Source organism: Helicoverpa armigera, chromosome 15 (genome assembly GCF_030705265.1).
Source record: "Helicoverpa armigera isolate CAAS_96S chromosome 15, ASM3070526v1, whole genome shotgun sequence".
NCBI classification, from domain to species: Eukaryota; Metazoa; Arthropoda; class Insecta; order Lepidoptera; family Noctuidae; genus Helicoverpa; species Helicoverpa armigera.
In genome coordinates this window covers 5155369-5172356 of record NC_087134.1, presented here as the reverse complement: position 1 = coordinate 5172356, position 16988 = coordinate 5155369, and the positions used below count along the sequence as shown (strand labels likewise).

The 16988-nt window shown below is 33.7% G+C and overlaps 3 protein-coding genes across 10 annotated transcripts; 1 reads left to right on the top strand and 2 right to left on the bottom strand.

The window, feature by feature from the left end:
- Positions 1 to 1544: 1544 nt before the first annotated feature.
- LOC110382029 (pentatricopeptide repeat-containing protein 2, mitochondrial) lies at positions 1545 to 5580 on the bottom strand. The gene is made up of 9 exons (XM_021342494.3): positions 5371 to 5580; positions 5004 to 5223; positions 4774 to 4876; positions 4287 to 4481; positions 3761 to 3857; positions 3587 to 3675; positions 3390 to 3503; positions 3097 to 3207; positions 1545 to 2583 (listed from the first exon to the last, which is right to left on the bottom strand). The coding sequence occupies exons 1-9, from the start codon at positions 5459 to 5461 to the stop codon at positions 2461 to 2463; spliced, it is 1143 nt and encodes a 380-aa protein (XP_021198169.3). The 5' UTR covers positions 5462 to 5580; the 3' UTR covers positions 1545 to 2460.
- An 86-nt stretch (positions 5581 to 5666) lies between these two features.
- On the top strand, positions 5667 to 9468 carry LOC110382027 (serine/threonine-protein kinase PRP4 homolog). 7 transcript variants are annotated; one of them, XM_021342487.3, is made up of 3 exons: positions 5667 to 5822; positions 6479 to 6681; positions 6953 to 9468. In XM_021342487.3, the coding sequence occupies exons 2-3, from the start codon at positions 6648 to 6650 to the stop codon at positions 8752 to 8754; spliced, it is 1836 nt and encodes a 611-aa protein (XP_021198162.3). In that variant the 5' UTR covers positions 5667 to 5822; positions 6479 to 6647; the 3' UTR covers positions 8755 to 9468. The 7 variants fall into 7 exon arrangements, with proteins under 7 accessions (XP_021198162.3, XP_021198167.3, XP_021198161.3 ...); XM_021342486.3 differs by having other exon boundaries at positions 5780 to 5995; XM_049845004.2 differs by having other exon boundaries at positions 5780 to 6046.
- LOC110382030 (transmembrane protein adipocyte-associated 1 homolog) lies at positions 9385 to 15048 on the bottom strand. Of its 2 annotated transcripts, none has more exons than XM_021342496.3 (6): positions 14626 to 15048; positions 14256 to 14551; positions 13843 to 14100; positions 11506 to 11692; positions 10981 to 11110; positions 9385 to 10776 (listed from the first exon to the last, which is right to left on the bottom strand). In XM_021342496.3, exons 1-6 carry the CDS (start codon positions 14712 to 14714, stop codon positions 10609 to 10611), a joined length of 1128 nt encoding a protein of 375 aa, XP_021198171.2. In that variant the 5' UTR covers positions 14715 to 15048; the 3' UTR covers positions 9385 to 10608. The 2 variants fall into 2 exon arrangements, with proteins under 2 accessions (XP_021198171.2, XP_021198170.2); XM_021342495.3 differs by having other exon boundaries at positions 9385 to 10779; positions 14626 to 15047.
- Between the last annotated feature and the right edge of the window lie 1940 nt (positions 15049 to 16988).

Sequence of the window (16988 nt, the reverse complement as noted above, 5' to 3'; positions counted from 1 at the left end):
CAAGGAGGATTTACCTACTCGTTTTAAGAAAACTCTGTGCTTTATTTTGCATTCGTTAAACCTTTTTTTTTATATTTTTCGTTTCCTCCCTCAGGTGTTCATAATGATGAACCATTAAGACGAAAGAGGGAAAACTGAGGAAAGCCGGAAATCTTAGCCTCTTGATTTTACAAGTTAAGGAAAACAACTTCAGAACTCCCATGATTGCAGTTACTTTGTGATTTCTGGATACCTACCTGTATTCTATTGCACTGAGGATTTAATGTAGGTACGTATACGTAGATATCAATGTATTAAACAAGCAATAGGTATGCGTATCGCAACTTGCAATACCTATCCTATAATATATGTATACCTCCTATAACAATATAGGTACCTAGGTATATAATCGGAATCCAACATTTCAACCTTAGACAATCTACGCAGCAGGTACTTACAGAGCTTTAGAATTGATCGCAACTTCAATTCAAAATAAAAACATCACTAATCTCGCCAAAAATAGACCGAGCACGCCCGAAACGACTTCGTCAGGCTTACATTGATCCAAAGACAAATAAAATTAATGTTTTTAAACTTGGTTCATTCAAGAATTCTTAAGTTGTAGCAATTTTCTCCAGCCTACGTAGTTACGTGTTCACCTACCCACTACGAAATTACCATTATTAGGTAGTTTTCGTTTGTTTTCATTCATTATTTCGTGACTACCTACCCACTTTATTGAATACGAAACTATTTGAAAGGAACTACACCGTAATTAGTCATTCATATTACAACTTACGAGGTTATTGGAGCGTTGTTCGCAAGCGAAATCCCGTAAAATATATAAGGAGCTGAGGTACGTACCAAGTTTTATGATTTTCCTGAAATATTTTTAATGATGTAATAGGCTAACTCGAATAAAACGGTCGCATTTAATGTGCTTTGTAACCATATGGATGGTGTACTGTAAATAATAACCTAAATACTTAACTATCTTGACACCGATGTCCGATTAAAAGTAAAGGTAAACATCTCGAGAAAACCTGGACTACAGTCTGAAATCACCAACCCGCATTGAGCAAGCGCGGTGATTAACACTCAATCCTTCTCTGTGTGAGGTCTGTGGGACGATAACAAGGCTTATTATATTTTTTTGAAGATCGTATAATACCTATACGATTACTATATTATAGTACCCACTTTTATTTACAGCTTATAATCAAATTCAATAAACCAGATCAAGCAATTAATCGTAGTCAGCAGTATATTGGTTGGCGTTGATCACATTGTCCAGATTACTGATTGATCTATTGTTTGCATTGACCGTGTTCAGCTATCCATGTGTACCTACTACCTAACAACTATAGCTGTTCGGGTAACTATAATACAGTTTAATCCAGTTATCAATACTAGGTCCCGATTGGATTTTATAACTAAGTACATATACATATGTACCATGTAGAAGGAAAGAGTTACAAATCAGTGCGGGTATTTCCTTAACCAGCACGTATGCCAAACCAAGAGGAAGCCGCTAGGGCAAGGTCTAAAAATAAAATAAAAAAAAAACTTTTTTGCCAACTTTTAATTTATCGTTTCTTCGGCATGGACACAACAAACATCCAGGTTAACAAAATATAAAGTTACTTTTTATACACATAAATCTGAGAACTTACGATGAACTCTTATTGCTACAGAATTTTTGATAAAATTGGATCATAAACAAAACTTTCAGGTTTCATGGTTGATCTCTTTTTAACCTTACTACCAAACATGTACCTATTTTACAAAATCATAAAACTACGAAAATAGTCGAAGATTTTATTCATTTACAATATGTATAGGCATAAGGTAGATTATGTAACCCATTAACTCAGAAAAAAATCATTATGATGATTGACAGCTTAAAAGCCGATACTCCATGAGAAAAGCGTACCGATTAACTTTTAAGGCAACAAAGTTCATAGTAAGACCATAGATTTTTACACATGGCAATTCATTCATACAATTGTAAAACATCTAAATATGTACAAAACAAACCAATAATTTGACTAATAACAAGCTACTTTTTGTTTTAGATTAACTCATGCCCATTTTCAAAGACATCCCCTAAGTCTTTTCAGTTAGTACCTAAACTTTAGGTGTCTAAAAAACTAGGATTTAAGGATATCAATTTCAAGGTTCTTTAATGCTTCCGTGTATTGTAGGATGTACTGGCCCTATTAAAATAATTATTTTAGTGCTAGATAGCCCATTTACCTATGGAGGAAGGCCATCAACTTCCTTTATAAGTATTGTACTGTCATTTATTTATGTATTGAATTTTCTATGGGCCTAGTTGCCTGTAATAGAAGAACAAATAAAAAAAAAATTAAAAAAAAAATAAATGGTATGCAAATTGCAGGTTGTATTTAGCTAAAACTCTTTAAGTAGTCGATGTTAAAGGGAATGTCAGTGAAAATGGACACTTAATTACTGTAAATACTAGACAATTCGTTTCTTGCGAGGTCCGAGTTGCACTCTCTTGTACTGAAACTGTTGTTGACCACCAGGTAACTGTCCGGGCTGTGGTTTCTCTATCTCAGTGTTCAGCAGCAGATCAATGGTCTGAAAACGTTCAATAAATTAGATATTGTACTAAAACAATTCTGCAAAATATGTACTGCAAGAATATGCTAGTTACTGCAAGAAATTTTCTCGTATTGAATAGATATTCGGACTACTATTGTACGTAAATCTATTGGATAGCATCATCCACATCCTCCGAGCCTTTTTTCTCAACTATGTTGGAATCGGCTTCCAGTCTAACCGGATGTAGCTGAGTACCAGTGTCTTACATTAAAATGTATTGGATGGCAAAAACGTCTATTTATCACATCTACATATAAATGAGTCACCCTTTTATAAATGAGTGTAGTTCCTCAAAATGTAGGAAGAAATATTGCAATGGTGCAATCCTGTCTGGATTCCAAAACAGCTAAACTGATTTGAAAAATTCATTTCTATTTTAGAAAGCTAGACTATCGCTGAAGTTACATAGGCTATGTTCTATTCTAGTACGGAAAGAAGTACCCATGGGACATGAGGCTGCAGAAAAATAGCTAGTAAAGTCATAATTACCTTGCTACCGTCAATAAGGCCTCTATCCTTCAAAGCTTTTCTGATGTCTTCAAATTGCTTCAGCACGTCTTTATTTGCACCCTTTTCTGCTGCTTGTTGTACTCTATCCATCTAGAAAACATAAATTACTTAACAACTCCTACTGGAGTAAAAACATGTAATTTAAAATAGCCAAAAAAGGTTAAGTTGTATTAAGTTAAATAAATAATGTTTCTACAATATAGAATAGACTGAATACGCAAGATTAGAAATAATGGACAGTATATTTTAAGCTAAGAAATAAAATAACATACAGTTTCTTCAAAGAATGTGTGTTTATCCCTCTGCGTTGGGCTGTCAATGTCTAAGACTGATCTCAATATTGGTAGTGTATCTTCTACTCTGCCCATATCTGCGAGCGCCATTACCTTTAATATAAAATAGAGTTGAAAATAGAAAAAATGTTTTATGGAAATATATTTTTTCAGTAGGAAAAAAATATGTATCTTACCTTAATGTTCCTAATAGTTACGTAATGTTGTCTTTGGGACGATATTGATTCCATGGCTATGTGTGGCGCTCCTTGTTTCAAAGCCAATGCTGTGAAAATAAAAAAGTTTCAAAGCTATTTCATATGGTAATGGTAATGAATTTAATTAAATAAAACATTTAAAAAGTACAATACCAGCGAAAAATGTGCATGCTCTTCTAACTGGCACCGTACCAGCACTGGCCATATCTGACCATAGCTTTGAAGCATACTCCAAACTCTTTGGTGTGTTCTGAAAAATAAATAATAGCATTTTTTAGTCTGTGATTACCCTTGTTTTACTCATGTAAGTAGCTTACGTAATTAACTTATGATCAATTTGCAAATGTAAGTTTATAAGTTTTATAAGTTTATAAGTTTAATGTTTATTATAGTAATTTCCTAGATCTTCTTACAACTTATGTATTTTTACTGAATTACAAGAGTAAAGCCAGGGATAGGCATGCTTTCTAGTCAGACAGTATAGGCTAAAAAGCTTAAATTGTAAATAGAGTATAATCATCAGCAAGGATATTGAGCCATGACCTTCACCTGCATAGAAGTGATTTATTGGTTTATTGCCATAAGTGTACGGTGCGCAAAGCGATCCCCACTCTTTCGCCGAGAGCTCATTATCCGTGCCGATAACTATAATTCTAATAAGATTTCATATAATACTCACTTGTTTATAACATGCTGCCAGTACCATTACCACACAGTATTTAGGGAACTTTGTCATGTTTATTTGTTTGTTCTGAGCCCTTTCAAAAACTTTGTACATTTCATCGTACATTTCATGACTGTAGAGCAAATCTAAAAGAATGTGGTATGACACAAGCTGGTCAAAGAAACCATCGTTTTTTGGGTCATAGAAGCACTGGAATATAAAATTATTACATTAAAGGAATACTCTTTTCTGTAAATTTTTAATAATTTCATAGTTTTGCTAAGCTTGAAGTACAAAAGATTTAACTAGACTAGCTAATTTGTGTGTCTTTTAAACATATTTACAGCTTATATGTATACTCTTATATTTTTGCTATTATGGAGACTATAAAAATAAACTGCATCTTGTGCAGATGTATTAAGATTTATGTGTAAGATGTAAGTTTTATTTACTTCAGAATTTTACCAGTAGTGTCATAGTATACCAGCAACAATATTCTTACCTCTAAAGCCTCTTTGGGTGCATCCAAGAAATGGAACATTCTCATCACAACTGGTCCAAACACATATGAACCAAATCTCAGCTCACTATTTTGAGAATTAAACCTGGAATTTATTAAAGCAATATGTGAATACAATTATCATACAGGAATATAAATTCACAGAAATATTTCAGAATTCAATATGTTCTGTTTTTAAATTAAACATTTAATTAGCATCAGTTTGTACTCACTTTTTGATCATATTCAAAATTAGATTTAAGTCAGTAGGCTCTGCCAAATGTAACATATTTTTTAAGTCTTCTGTAAATATCATAGTGTCTTTGCTGCTGACGAATTCATTCATCTTAGATCTAAACTTTTCAGAATAATTCGTAAACTGTTCCTTGGCCTTTTTCCTTGTTTGCAAAAAGCCATCGATGCCCAACGCATGAGGCGAATAGAGGTTTGTAACTGGAAGATAATAAGTTTCACAAATAGTTAAAAGAATAATAGTTTTTGTGATAATCTCCTTAAGTACAAAGACCAGACCCTGTATTAGTCTCTATATACCAAATAAAGTAACATAAAATCTTAAAAGTATTGAATTAAATCACCAACCTTGGGTAACATATATAGTCCTACTTGGTAATATTAGACGCAAATTTGAATACACACTAGTCCTTGTTAGATAATTTGCTATCAACGACATTTTAATAAAAAAATAAAAAGTTTACTCCGTTTGCCGAAATGTTAGGAGATTTAAATTTAGGTTATACATAGACAATGTAGTTTTATTTTATCTTGAGACAACTGTCTATTCCTTCATGTTTTATTTTTTATTTTACATCACGGCCAACAAATATTCGTATATCCCATAGTATATCTGGAATTTGATATTTGGAAGTAAAAAAAGTCAAAGTGTTATATAGTACACGCAAGACAAGAAAAAGAGAAAACTAAAACTACTTAAAAAAATCGAAAATAAAACCTAAATGACGTAACTGGCTGACCAGTGACACTTCATCTTTTGTCTATGGTTACAATTCAAATGGAGGTGTTTACGTGAAAATGTAAATTTTTAATAAATTTATTTTCTCTAAAAAAATTATTCATAACACATTATTTCAAAGAATTGGCATCGTCTTAGTGAAAACCTTTTGTTCAAGTTATTTCATTAAAGAAAATCGCGAAGGATCTGTGTAAAATATTGACAAATGACAATATTTTAGTGTGACACGAAAATGTAAAGATGAATCTATTGATCTGATGAATCATCGTGAATTATAAAGTTTTTGTAATAAACGTTCAAGAATTTGTGAAAGTTGTTTTGTGTAACACAAGAAACCACAGTAATCACTAAGGTTTCCTGTGTTACACAACATTTAAAATTGTGTGCCAGTCAGTATTCATAACATGAATTTCTGATACTGCTTCATGGCTTGTAAATAATTAATTTATTCGGTTTATGGAAGCCGTGCTCGGTTTTTGAACTCATATCAAATGAAACTGTTCACGTTCATCATCCAATCGTCATATTTGTAAATTCATTCATGCTATGAATACTGTTTTAATGAGTCTATCATCCTTTCGTTCTTAATAGCTGCATGTTTGTAAGACTAAACATGTTTCTATTAAGAATCAAAAGAAATCATATATTCTATTTACATACCAGAATTTGTTACTGTAATGATTGTGTATTTTGACTAATAAGCACAATTTTTTCTAGCAAGCACATAGAGATTATGACTTGAAGTCCATTACAAATAATAATCATGGACGGAAGTATTAAGTGACACATTGATCACTGGACGTAGTGACGGGACAATATATTATGATGGAGGGATGTTTGAGATGAGAGGTCAACAATCAACATGAAAAGTATTGTCCACTGAGTAATGTTGGACCTGATCATAGTGCCAGGGTGGAAATGTAATCAAAGATATAGTTAACAATACTTTGTATAGACGCAAGCAGTCAACTTCATGAGGGTTGTGATAATAACTTCTTCATACACTGCTAAGACATACCAACACAGGGTCTTTGTACAACATTCATGAAAGTGACACAAGGCTAATGCTTTTTCATACACACAAATGTATTTTTTTACTTATCCAAAATACTTCAAACCCTTTTTTAAAGTTGGCTTCTGTAGTTCTAATTCAACTTGTTGAGATTAATAATTTGTGTTCTATCTTTACAGATAAGAGGTGCTGTTCTTACAGAATTTTTCAAGTGCTAATTAAATCATTAGGAGTTGAAATGGCTGACAGTTACAGTAGACATTCTCAAAACAAATCAACAAAATATCAAAAAGATGCTAATATGATGAAATCCAAATCTAGAAGATCAAAATATTCCGATCAGAAATACCATAAAGTGGAGTCCAAAACACCTCCATTGCCCACAAGAAGCACTTCAACATTAGAAGATTTGATAAAGAAAAGAGAATCTCTCAAACAAGAACTAAAAAAAATTGTAAAGCATTCTGATACTTCAACAAATAAAGATAGCAAAAAACGTAGGCATTCCAAAGAAGACTATGCTTATGAAATTATTAGTAGTAAAAAGAGCTATAAAGAAAATGAGACTAAACCAAATACAAATTCTAAAAGAAAATCTTATCACGAATCTTCACCTGAAGTAGAACATGTGCAAGCAGACTCAGAAGATGAAGAAACTATTATACAGCGGAGAAGACAGATGCGAAAACAACTTTTAGAAAAACTGAATGTTTCACAAGATAATAAAAACAGTGGGAACAGTGAACCTGACACTGAGGAAACTTGCTCTGAGGCTCAAACCATCAAAAGTATTACAGGCAATGAAGTCACTCACAATATCTCTAAACAAGTAACAGACATGTTTGCAGAAAAAGATGACTTTGAGTCAAATGCCACATCTAATAATGTAACACATAATGACAACGAATCTAATTTAAATTTAACTGATAATTGGGATGATACAGACGGGTACTATGTTATACGTATTGGTGATGTCATCAACAATAGATATACAATTAAAAGCATTTTGGGACAAGGAGTGTTTGCAAATGTTGTTAGAGCTCAAGACAATGAAGACGGTAATGATTATGTGGCAATCAAAATTATTAGAAATAATGATCTAATGTATAGAACAAGTCTCAAAGAGATAGCCATACTAAAAGAAATAAGACAAGCAGACCCTGACAACAAATATCACTGTGTTCAGTACTTTGGACATTTCACACATAAAGGCCATCTTTGTCTGTTGCTTGAATCCCTACACATGGATTTAAGAAGCGTTATTAAGAAATATGGCAAACACCATGGCATCAACTTAAAAGCTTTAATAAGTTATAGCAGACAGTTACTGCTGGCATTAAGACTACTCAAGAAACTTGGAATTATTCACGCTGATATCAAGCCTGATAATATTTTAGTTAATGAAAAGAAAAACATCTTAAAGTTATGTGATTTTGGCTCAGCAACAAAGTGTGATGATAATGAGCCCACCCCTTATTTAGTTTCAAGGTTTTACAGAGCACCAGAAATTATTCTTGGTGTGCCATACAAACATGGTGTTGATGTATGGTCAGCAGCATGCACTATTTTTGAAATGGCTACTGGGAAAATTATGTTCACAGGAAGTTCCAACAATAAAATGTTGAAGTGCTTTATGGATTTAAAAGGAAAATTTTCCAGCAGACTTATAAAAAAAGGTAAATTCAAAGACCAACATTTCAATTACAATAACAATTTTCTTCTTCATAAAAAAGATGAATTTACTGGCAGAGAAAAAGTTGTTGAAATGTACAATATTCCTATTACTAGAGATATACTTTTTGAGCTCAAGAAATCTTATAAGAATGCATTTGTGAATGAAGAAAAAAAACTTATACAACTAAAAGAGTTACTTGACAGAATGACAATGCTAGATACTAGTCAAAGAATATCAGTGACTGATTGCTTAAAGCATCCTTTCATTTTAGAAGACGTTGAGAAAGATACCATCAAAAAACAATAAACCTGTTATTTTGTTACAGTAAGATAAAGTTTAATAAAACAATTTTTTCAATAAAAGTATTTACTTTATTAACTTCTAAGAGACAAAACAACAAAAATATATGCCATCAACCAAATATCACTTAAGGTTTTCATCATATAATATGGACTATCACAATTTAAAAAGAAAATTGACTTGGTCATCAATGGTATTAAACTGTTGTGTAGAATTGACACGACCACTTCAGACCTGTAACTTCTGAGTACTCCTTACAAGCACAAAACTATTGAGAGCAGATACTTGACTTTCAAATTGTTGTTGTAAATAAAAATAGGCTTATGTATACAGAATTTGGTTTTATTGAGTGCTTCTGTTTGAAAATCCTCTAAACTAATAATTTTCAAAACTTATAAAATGTATCTCAGGTGGGAAACATTATTTATATTGGTAACGAAATTGGAGTAGGCAAAAAGAAAGTACTTAGATAATTATGTAGTCAAAACTTCTTACAATAGATGATACTAAACTGAAATAAAATTATAAATATCAATTGATCACCACTTACGACATAATTATAAATACAATATAGCCTTCTTTAAACCTATATAAAACACATTGCTTACATTCCAAGTTTCGCCGTATTATATCTCACTCTATTTCATCAAAAAATAAAAATAACAACAAAAGTAAGTAGACATAATGCATCACAGTACAAATAACACATAAACAAACCAATATGTATGTCACCAGCAAAGTCTACAAGCATACACAGTATAGATGCAATTTTCTGTCAAATCCATGCAAATCGAGTCATGGTGTTTGTCAATCCAATCAACCGTAAGTTACCCATTTAAGGTCTAGAACAGTTCAAAAACCAAAAATAAGTAAAAATGTACAACTTACGGACTTTGCTGGCTACATAATCATAACAATCAACTTAAAGAACGAACTTATCTCTTATAATAAAGTATCTGTAGCACATTTCACACAGAATAAATCGATACATTTTACAACAGTTATCTAATACTTCAAGTATGAATACTGTAGTAATGAAATAGACATATTTTTCTGCAGTAAACTGGTAACACTGAAAAAAGAATATAAATGAACACTTTATTTTGAATGATTGCTTTATATACTGGTTACTTATTTCAGATATGTTTATTTGATGAGATTCACTTACTATAATTAAAAACGATATGGTTAAATTAAAGTAAGATTCGATTTATCCTAACTACATACTCAACTTGAAATTCATGAGACCAAAAATTAAGTCAAATTAGTCCTAGTTCTGTGTAATATATTTAATTCCAATGTAGTCATGATCAATGTTTAACCGCAGGTGCTACAGAATATTTCAGTGGTAGTTCGAGGATTTATAATAAATCTTCGCCAAGCTTCTGCATATAACTTTTTAAGTTCTCTTGTTGCAATGTTTTTATAAAACTGAACAAAGCAAGTAAATATAAAATCACAAGACAAGTCACTACTGTCACAGCAACTGTTTTTTTAATAAATCTACATTAAACCACTATAATATAATCTAATGTCAAAATCTTATGGATGGAGCCATTACACGATGAATTAGGTATATTAGTTAGCAGAAATGGGATGAAATGCAGTCTCAATTAATTCGATTTGATCACTGGCTTTACTTATCACAAAAGTAAATGGTACGCGAAGACAACATAACGTGTTAGTAAATATAAAAGTTTTCTATGAGATTCTTTAAAGTAGAAATTATATCGACTACCTAAACTCTCTTTAGTTTCTATAGTTACGCGACTCTAGTATATAGTTATTAGTAATGTTTTTTTCTTTGGATGTGTGTAGTTTATAACACAATAACGAACGTTTATAGTGTCGTGATTGTTGTTATGTTGAGGGCATGTTCTGGGTGAGGAAGCCTGAGTTGGGGCCGCCAATCTCTATAGACTGTCCGGACGCTATCGAGTCGGGACTCTGTAGAGAGGCGCTGTACACAGGGTTCATGGGAGTAGTCCCACCGGCCTCGAATAATGTGCTGTCGTATACGCTGTTGCTCTGCTGAAAAACACAAATATTTGTGCATCAGATTTAAAATGATCAAGAGAGATATCGCAATTTAAACTGAGAAATTAAGATAGCATAAAATACATAGAACATTGGCGACATTAAAATCCAGATTCTGTTAAATTCAAAGGAGTCTATTGGAAGGGACAAAATAAAGTGATAGGAGGAAACAAAAAATATATATTTGAATATTACCTGATAAATATAATCGGAATCTGTTTTAAGTGAGCTGAAACTCTGCTGGTGCGGCAACGAAACCTGATCTTCGTCCATAGGCTCATCCATTTGAGCCTTATACGAGAACATGATGCTCGGTTGAGAAACACTGGAAAGACAAGTCAAAAATTAACAATATGCATAAAAAGTCCTAACGACAACAAACAAGATAATAATAGGAGACAAGATGTTCCTATAATTGGAAAATGACGTCAATTTATGCGTCATGTATCAAATAAGTACGTTTAAAGTCCTTTAAGTAAATAAGATAAACAAATGAAGTGATTTATTGCTTAATTAGCTTCTTCCCGCGATTACATCCGTAAATAAAGAACTCATAAAGGCTTCACCCTTATCAAACAACAAACTAGGGTTCACTTTTCAACCTTATCAAATTTCATCAAAACCTTTTACAGAGTAGAAATATTACAAACAATCACAAAACAAACAAACAATACTTATAACAGAATTTCCGTCCATTCATACAAAATACGCATTACCCACCTGAAGAATTCGCTGAGGAATGTGTGGTAAACCAATGGAGTGTAGAGGGAGAAATACAGCCAAGTTGTGACGTCAACGACACATAAGCCTGACTGCATGTTACCCCACGCGAGGAGGCCTGCGCCGACGGCCTGCGTCGTGTCTAGCAGTGCCAGTAACAATACGTAGATGTAGAATGACAATTTCGCTGGAACAAAACAGGTTTTATTTAAGTTATGCTAAAATCTGGCCGGGGTTACCTGGGGCCTACGTAGTGAGAGAACTAGGTACCTACTTTCAACAACCGGATAAAAGTTAGCCTGTATGTATTTTGACATATGTATAAGCTGCACTAGCTGTTCTCGACTTCCGAAGGAACTACCCGCACTCAAATAAAAAGTAGGCTTCCTCAGGGTCTGGGCTACATTACGAATATCTAAATATAATAGAATATCTAAACCTACCAATTTTAATTTAAATCGCTTCAGCAGTTATGCCGTGAAAGCCGTCCAAAAGGACAAATTAACTTTCTCATATTATTAGTAAAGATTGCAGCCAAGTTTCCTAAAAATCTGTGCAGCCCTTTGCACGTGAATAAGTTACAAATAAACAGACTCCCAAACTTTCACCTTTATAATATTAGTGTGGTTTCATATTGTTGGCTGGTAAGTTTGTTTATTATGGTGACCTACATAATACGTAAGGCCATTAGCATAAAGTTGCATAAGTTGACGCGCGCAAGCTTCTTTTAGTATGGAACAGACTTTTAAAAGAACATGGAAATTTATTTGCTGTTTACATCTTTATCAAGAAGTCGTCAATATGTTAGGCGTGAGAAACATATTAATAGGTTTTAGATATATTCTGTAGGTTTCAATATTTGACTTGAGATGTGTCATAAAATTAACAGCTCTATAGATAAGACAATCCAGATATCCTTCCATTAAAATGCTAGCTGTTTCCCTGCGGTTTCACAAGCGTCCTGGGAGAAGTTCTTCCCATGCCATATTATTGCTTATGTTAGTTGTGGATAATCCATCTTCCCAACAGTGAAGATTTTTTAAATTGGTTCAGTAGTTTTGGAGCCATTAGAGTACAAAAAAAAATATTTATTAAATGTATTAGTTTAGAAATATATCAGGTACAGGTTTGTTATACTCGTTTTCCTGTTACCTAGCTATGTTATATTCTTGCATTATGGAAGCCATACATAAAACATTCACAAGTTTGAGATGGCATAAATTAAATATTGTTATGAGTCATTATGTTGTTTACATTTGTATATTATTCATATTTAAAATGTAATAAAATCATCTTACGATTTTTACAAAATGTTACTCTAAGTTTGGGTGATAAGGTTCATTTTACAGTGACTAGCTTAGAACTGAAGCATGCAATACTATATTTGTATAAAGGCACCTACAAATCTATTCATAAACAAGAATAAATTATGCTTGAGAACTTTTCTATCATGAAAATCTAGGTCCTTAAAAACGAAAAAAAAACATTAAGCATAAAATGAGACTTACAGCCAATTAAAAAGGTTGAATTAATTAGCTTTCTGAATATTGGTTGATTGCATTCCCCTATACGTATTAAAGAGACAATCATTAATCAAAGATTGCATAGAGAGTATAATATAATGACAATGTTCCGAAACTGGCCTTCAACAAAAGATCCAAGTCACAGCATTCAACAGAGGTTCAATGACTTTGATAATAATAGTAAATCTACAGCAACAGTGTATTAAGGCTGTCATATAAATTAACACTTTCTGTGTCATACTGCAGACTTGCAGCAAACCAATATTGAATGGACATTTTTTTTTAAATACAGATCATTCAATTTTTTTGTGAAACTGGCCATCAATCTTGTTCCTTATTCTCTTAATCTGAAGAGTATCAAATGTTGTGTACAAAAGATCATTGGATGGTTTGACAACACACTCATGACACATTTGAAAGACATCTTCAATTATAAACAACACTATCTTAACAATAAATTATTGACTGCCAGCTACAGTTGCATAATTTATGGTGCATAAAACAATAAGTGCTGATAATAGAAAGAGGAAACAATTCTCGTATAAACTCCTTGCTATTAAAAGGCTATAATAGCACTTACAAGCAATTTGATATAAAAGAGTAAAAGTAATAAAGGGAGAAAATTATCATCTAATGTTATGAGCTTTTTATTTTATTGAGGGATTGCTGTTTATAATATTGTAAGCATTCCATATTAATTTAATTGCATGTTATAGTTAATTGATCAATTTGATAGTTATGATACCTATAGAACTAATTACTTAATATCATTAAAACAGATATAATACTAAATATTAGGTAATCAAGAACTTACTTGGTAAAGCAAGATATTCCCTCAGCGGTATCCATGGCAATAGCAGTATTAAGAAGTAAATGAGGGCAAAGACTAAGGATGATGTGAACCAGAATAGCATCCCACCGTGTCCAAAGAGGTCATAATCTCTTGTGTCAACATGGAACATGTCATCTGGCATAGCTATCTCAAGTGTGCCTTGTGAGACTGTGAAGGCAAGGGATAGCAGCGATGTAGCCAGTAACACATATCTTATACTGCTGCGACTATCCAAGTGGCCTGAAATTGATATATTTTAATAAGAATGTGGTTCTCATGGTTGAACATAAAAATAAATAACAGTAATCTCAAAAGAGTGTCAACAATTGTTGTCTGAGACAGTAAACTAGAACAAGATTAGTCATACAGCAAAAAACTGAAGGTTAGAAACTTACCAAAAGCCAGACCAAATATCACAACACTCATCTCTGTAGCAAGCAGGAAAAACCGTACCATGACCCATAAGACCTTGTCCACTAGACCCCCTAGTGGCACTGACGCGTTCACAGTCATGGACACAGCACACCGCACCAAGCTTATGATCACATTGCCCCATACCAATGTGTAAAACGTCAAGAATATAGGGCTGCTTGTAGCACGCAATTTCAACTGAGCCTTGTTAAATCTTACCACTAAGAATAGCACAAACAATGCGTTTGGTATCAAAATAATTAAATCCCAAATACGGACCCTGTGAAACAACAACAAGGTGAGCACATAAACGCACAAAAAAAAATACCAAGGACACACAAAACATTTACGTACCTTGAGTTATTTATCTCGTAATACAAAACATATTTACAAAACGTGTCCTCCGTAACGGGAGGAAAATCTGACCCATTGGTACCATACATCTTTTTAATCTTCTAATGTTTTGCCATTTACTTAGTTACGGAAGCGTCTTGAGCCCGTGGCAGCATTACTCCAATAATCAAGTTATTGGAATAGGCCACCGTTACGTCAACTTAGTCCTAACATTATAAACATATAGGTACGCTATGACTGCACTATTAGTTCGTTAGCTTTCTAATTCAATTTACAATGACGACACTAACAAATAATCACACCACAAGATGTAGTATTGTGTAAAAGAATTCTTTTACGTTCATTCGCTTCGCCTTTTTGACTATAAGTTTTTTTTTACATTGACAATAAATAATTTGACGTAAAGAATATTGACAGTCACAGCCATGTCTGCTAAGTACCATAAACTAGAGGAGGTCTATACTTTATCCGGGTCCACATGCTCCGATACTCTTGATCCGGGTCATAGAAGCTAGTGTTATGGTATGTACAACCTCTTTGGTTAGGTATGTACATAGCTGGAAAATTGATAGAAGTGTGTAAAAAAAAAAATGAAATGTCAGTTGTTGTTGTAAAAAGCTTGATATGTGTGAATTTATAAAATTAAATATATAATTGGACTCTCTTGAAGACTTTAAGACTTTTAGTATCCATTTGACGTCGGAGGATTTTTATTCCACAAATTACGCATCTGCATTAGGTTACGGGCCAGCGGAAAATCTTTCCCGCCAATATGGAAAATTTTACTACTAAAATTCAAATTGGTCAGCTCAAAGGCAGTGAAAATTGGGCTACATGGAAGTATAAAGTTTCCATTATGTTGCGTGGCACAGAAGGCGCCATGGAGGCAGCAGAAGGAAAGCTTCGGAAGCCGATTTTAGGAACAGGCGATGGTGCAGTGATGGCCTATAACTCAGAGTTATTGAAGTATAGGAAGGCAGACAGCAACGCCCTGCTCATAATGACGAGTAACATGACCGAAGAGACGCTGATGAAAGTCATGAGGTTCGAGACAGCACGTGAAGTCTGGGAGGAACTTCATAGATTATTTGATGGACAGTCCGAAGATCGAGCATACACGTTATGCATGCAGTTTTTTAGCTACAAAAATAGTTCAGAGGATGTGTCGACAATGATGTCTAAACTGAAAAACATCTGGAACAATTTGAATGCCGAAATTTTGAAGACTGATCCGAATATGAAGTTACCAGATATGTTTTTGATTTGTAAAATTTTGGATTCCCTCGATGAAAAATTTTTCAACTTCAAATCCAGCTGGATGCTGTTGAACAAACAGGAGAGGACCATAGACACACTAACAGCACAACTCTGTGGGTACGAGAGGGCACTAGGTGGTCACAAAGAAGAGACTGAAGAAGTGCTCGCCTCTACCTCTAAGCCGCAGCTAAAAGTAAAATCCAGAGACGAGAATTTGAGGTGTAGGTACTGTTCACAAAAGGGACACCGCATCAAGAACTGCAAGGAGTGGATCCAAGATGGCAGACCGAAGAAACCACCTTCACAGTCTACGTCGACGAAGCAGCAGGTGCAGAATATTACGCTAATGATATATACTTGCTCAGAGGATAAAGATGCAGAACATTGGTATGTGGACAATGGTGCCACAACTCACGTAACCAATAGGGAAGATATATTCATCAATTATGAGGACTTTGGATCGAACCACACCGTAACGACGGCAGACGGCACCGTAGTTCCTGCAAAAGGGAAAGGGTCTGTGGTGGTTGAAACAAATGTTAACGGCAAAATTATGAAACTTACCCTAAGTGATGTCTGGTACGTGCCAAAACTGACGAAAAATCTGTTATCTATGTTAGCTGCACAGGACAAACTGCGAAACAGTACATTTATTTCCACAACTAAAGAGTGCAGATTGGAACTAAATGGTCAGGTTATTGCAGTAGGTAACAGGGAACATAATGGTGGACTGTATAAGTTACAGATGAAGACAGTTCTACCGAGTAAACCTGTACAAATTAATGCTGTTGATCCATCATGCTTACTCCAGCTATATCATGAGAGGTTTGGTCACTAGAATAAGAAATACATTAAAGATCTTGTTAAGAGGGAACTGGGGATTAATCTAAATCTAGAGAGTGATATACAGTGCGAAGGATGCATCTATGGTAAAGCACAGCGACTGAAGTTTGGCAAGAGAGAACGAGCTAATATGCCTGGAGAGCTGGTACACGCTGATGTATGCGGACCATTCCCGGAGAGCTATGGCAAACATCTCTATTTTGTTCTTTTTAAGGATGATTACTCCGCGTTTCGTCACGTTTTCTTCATTCCCAACAAAAGTG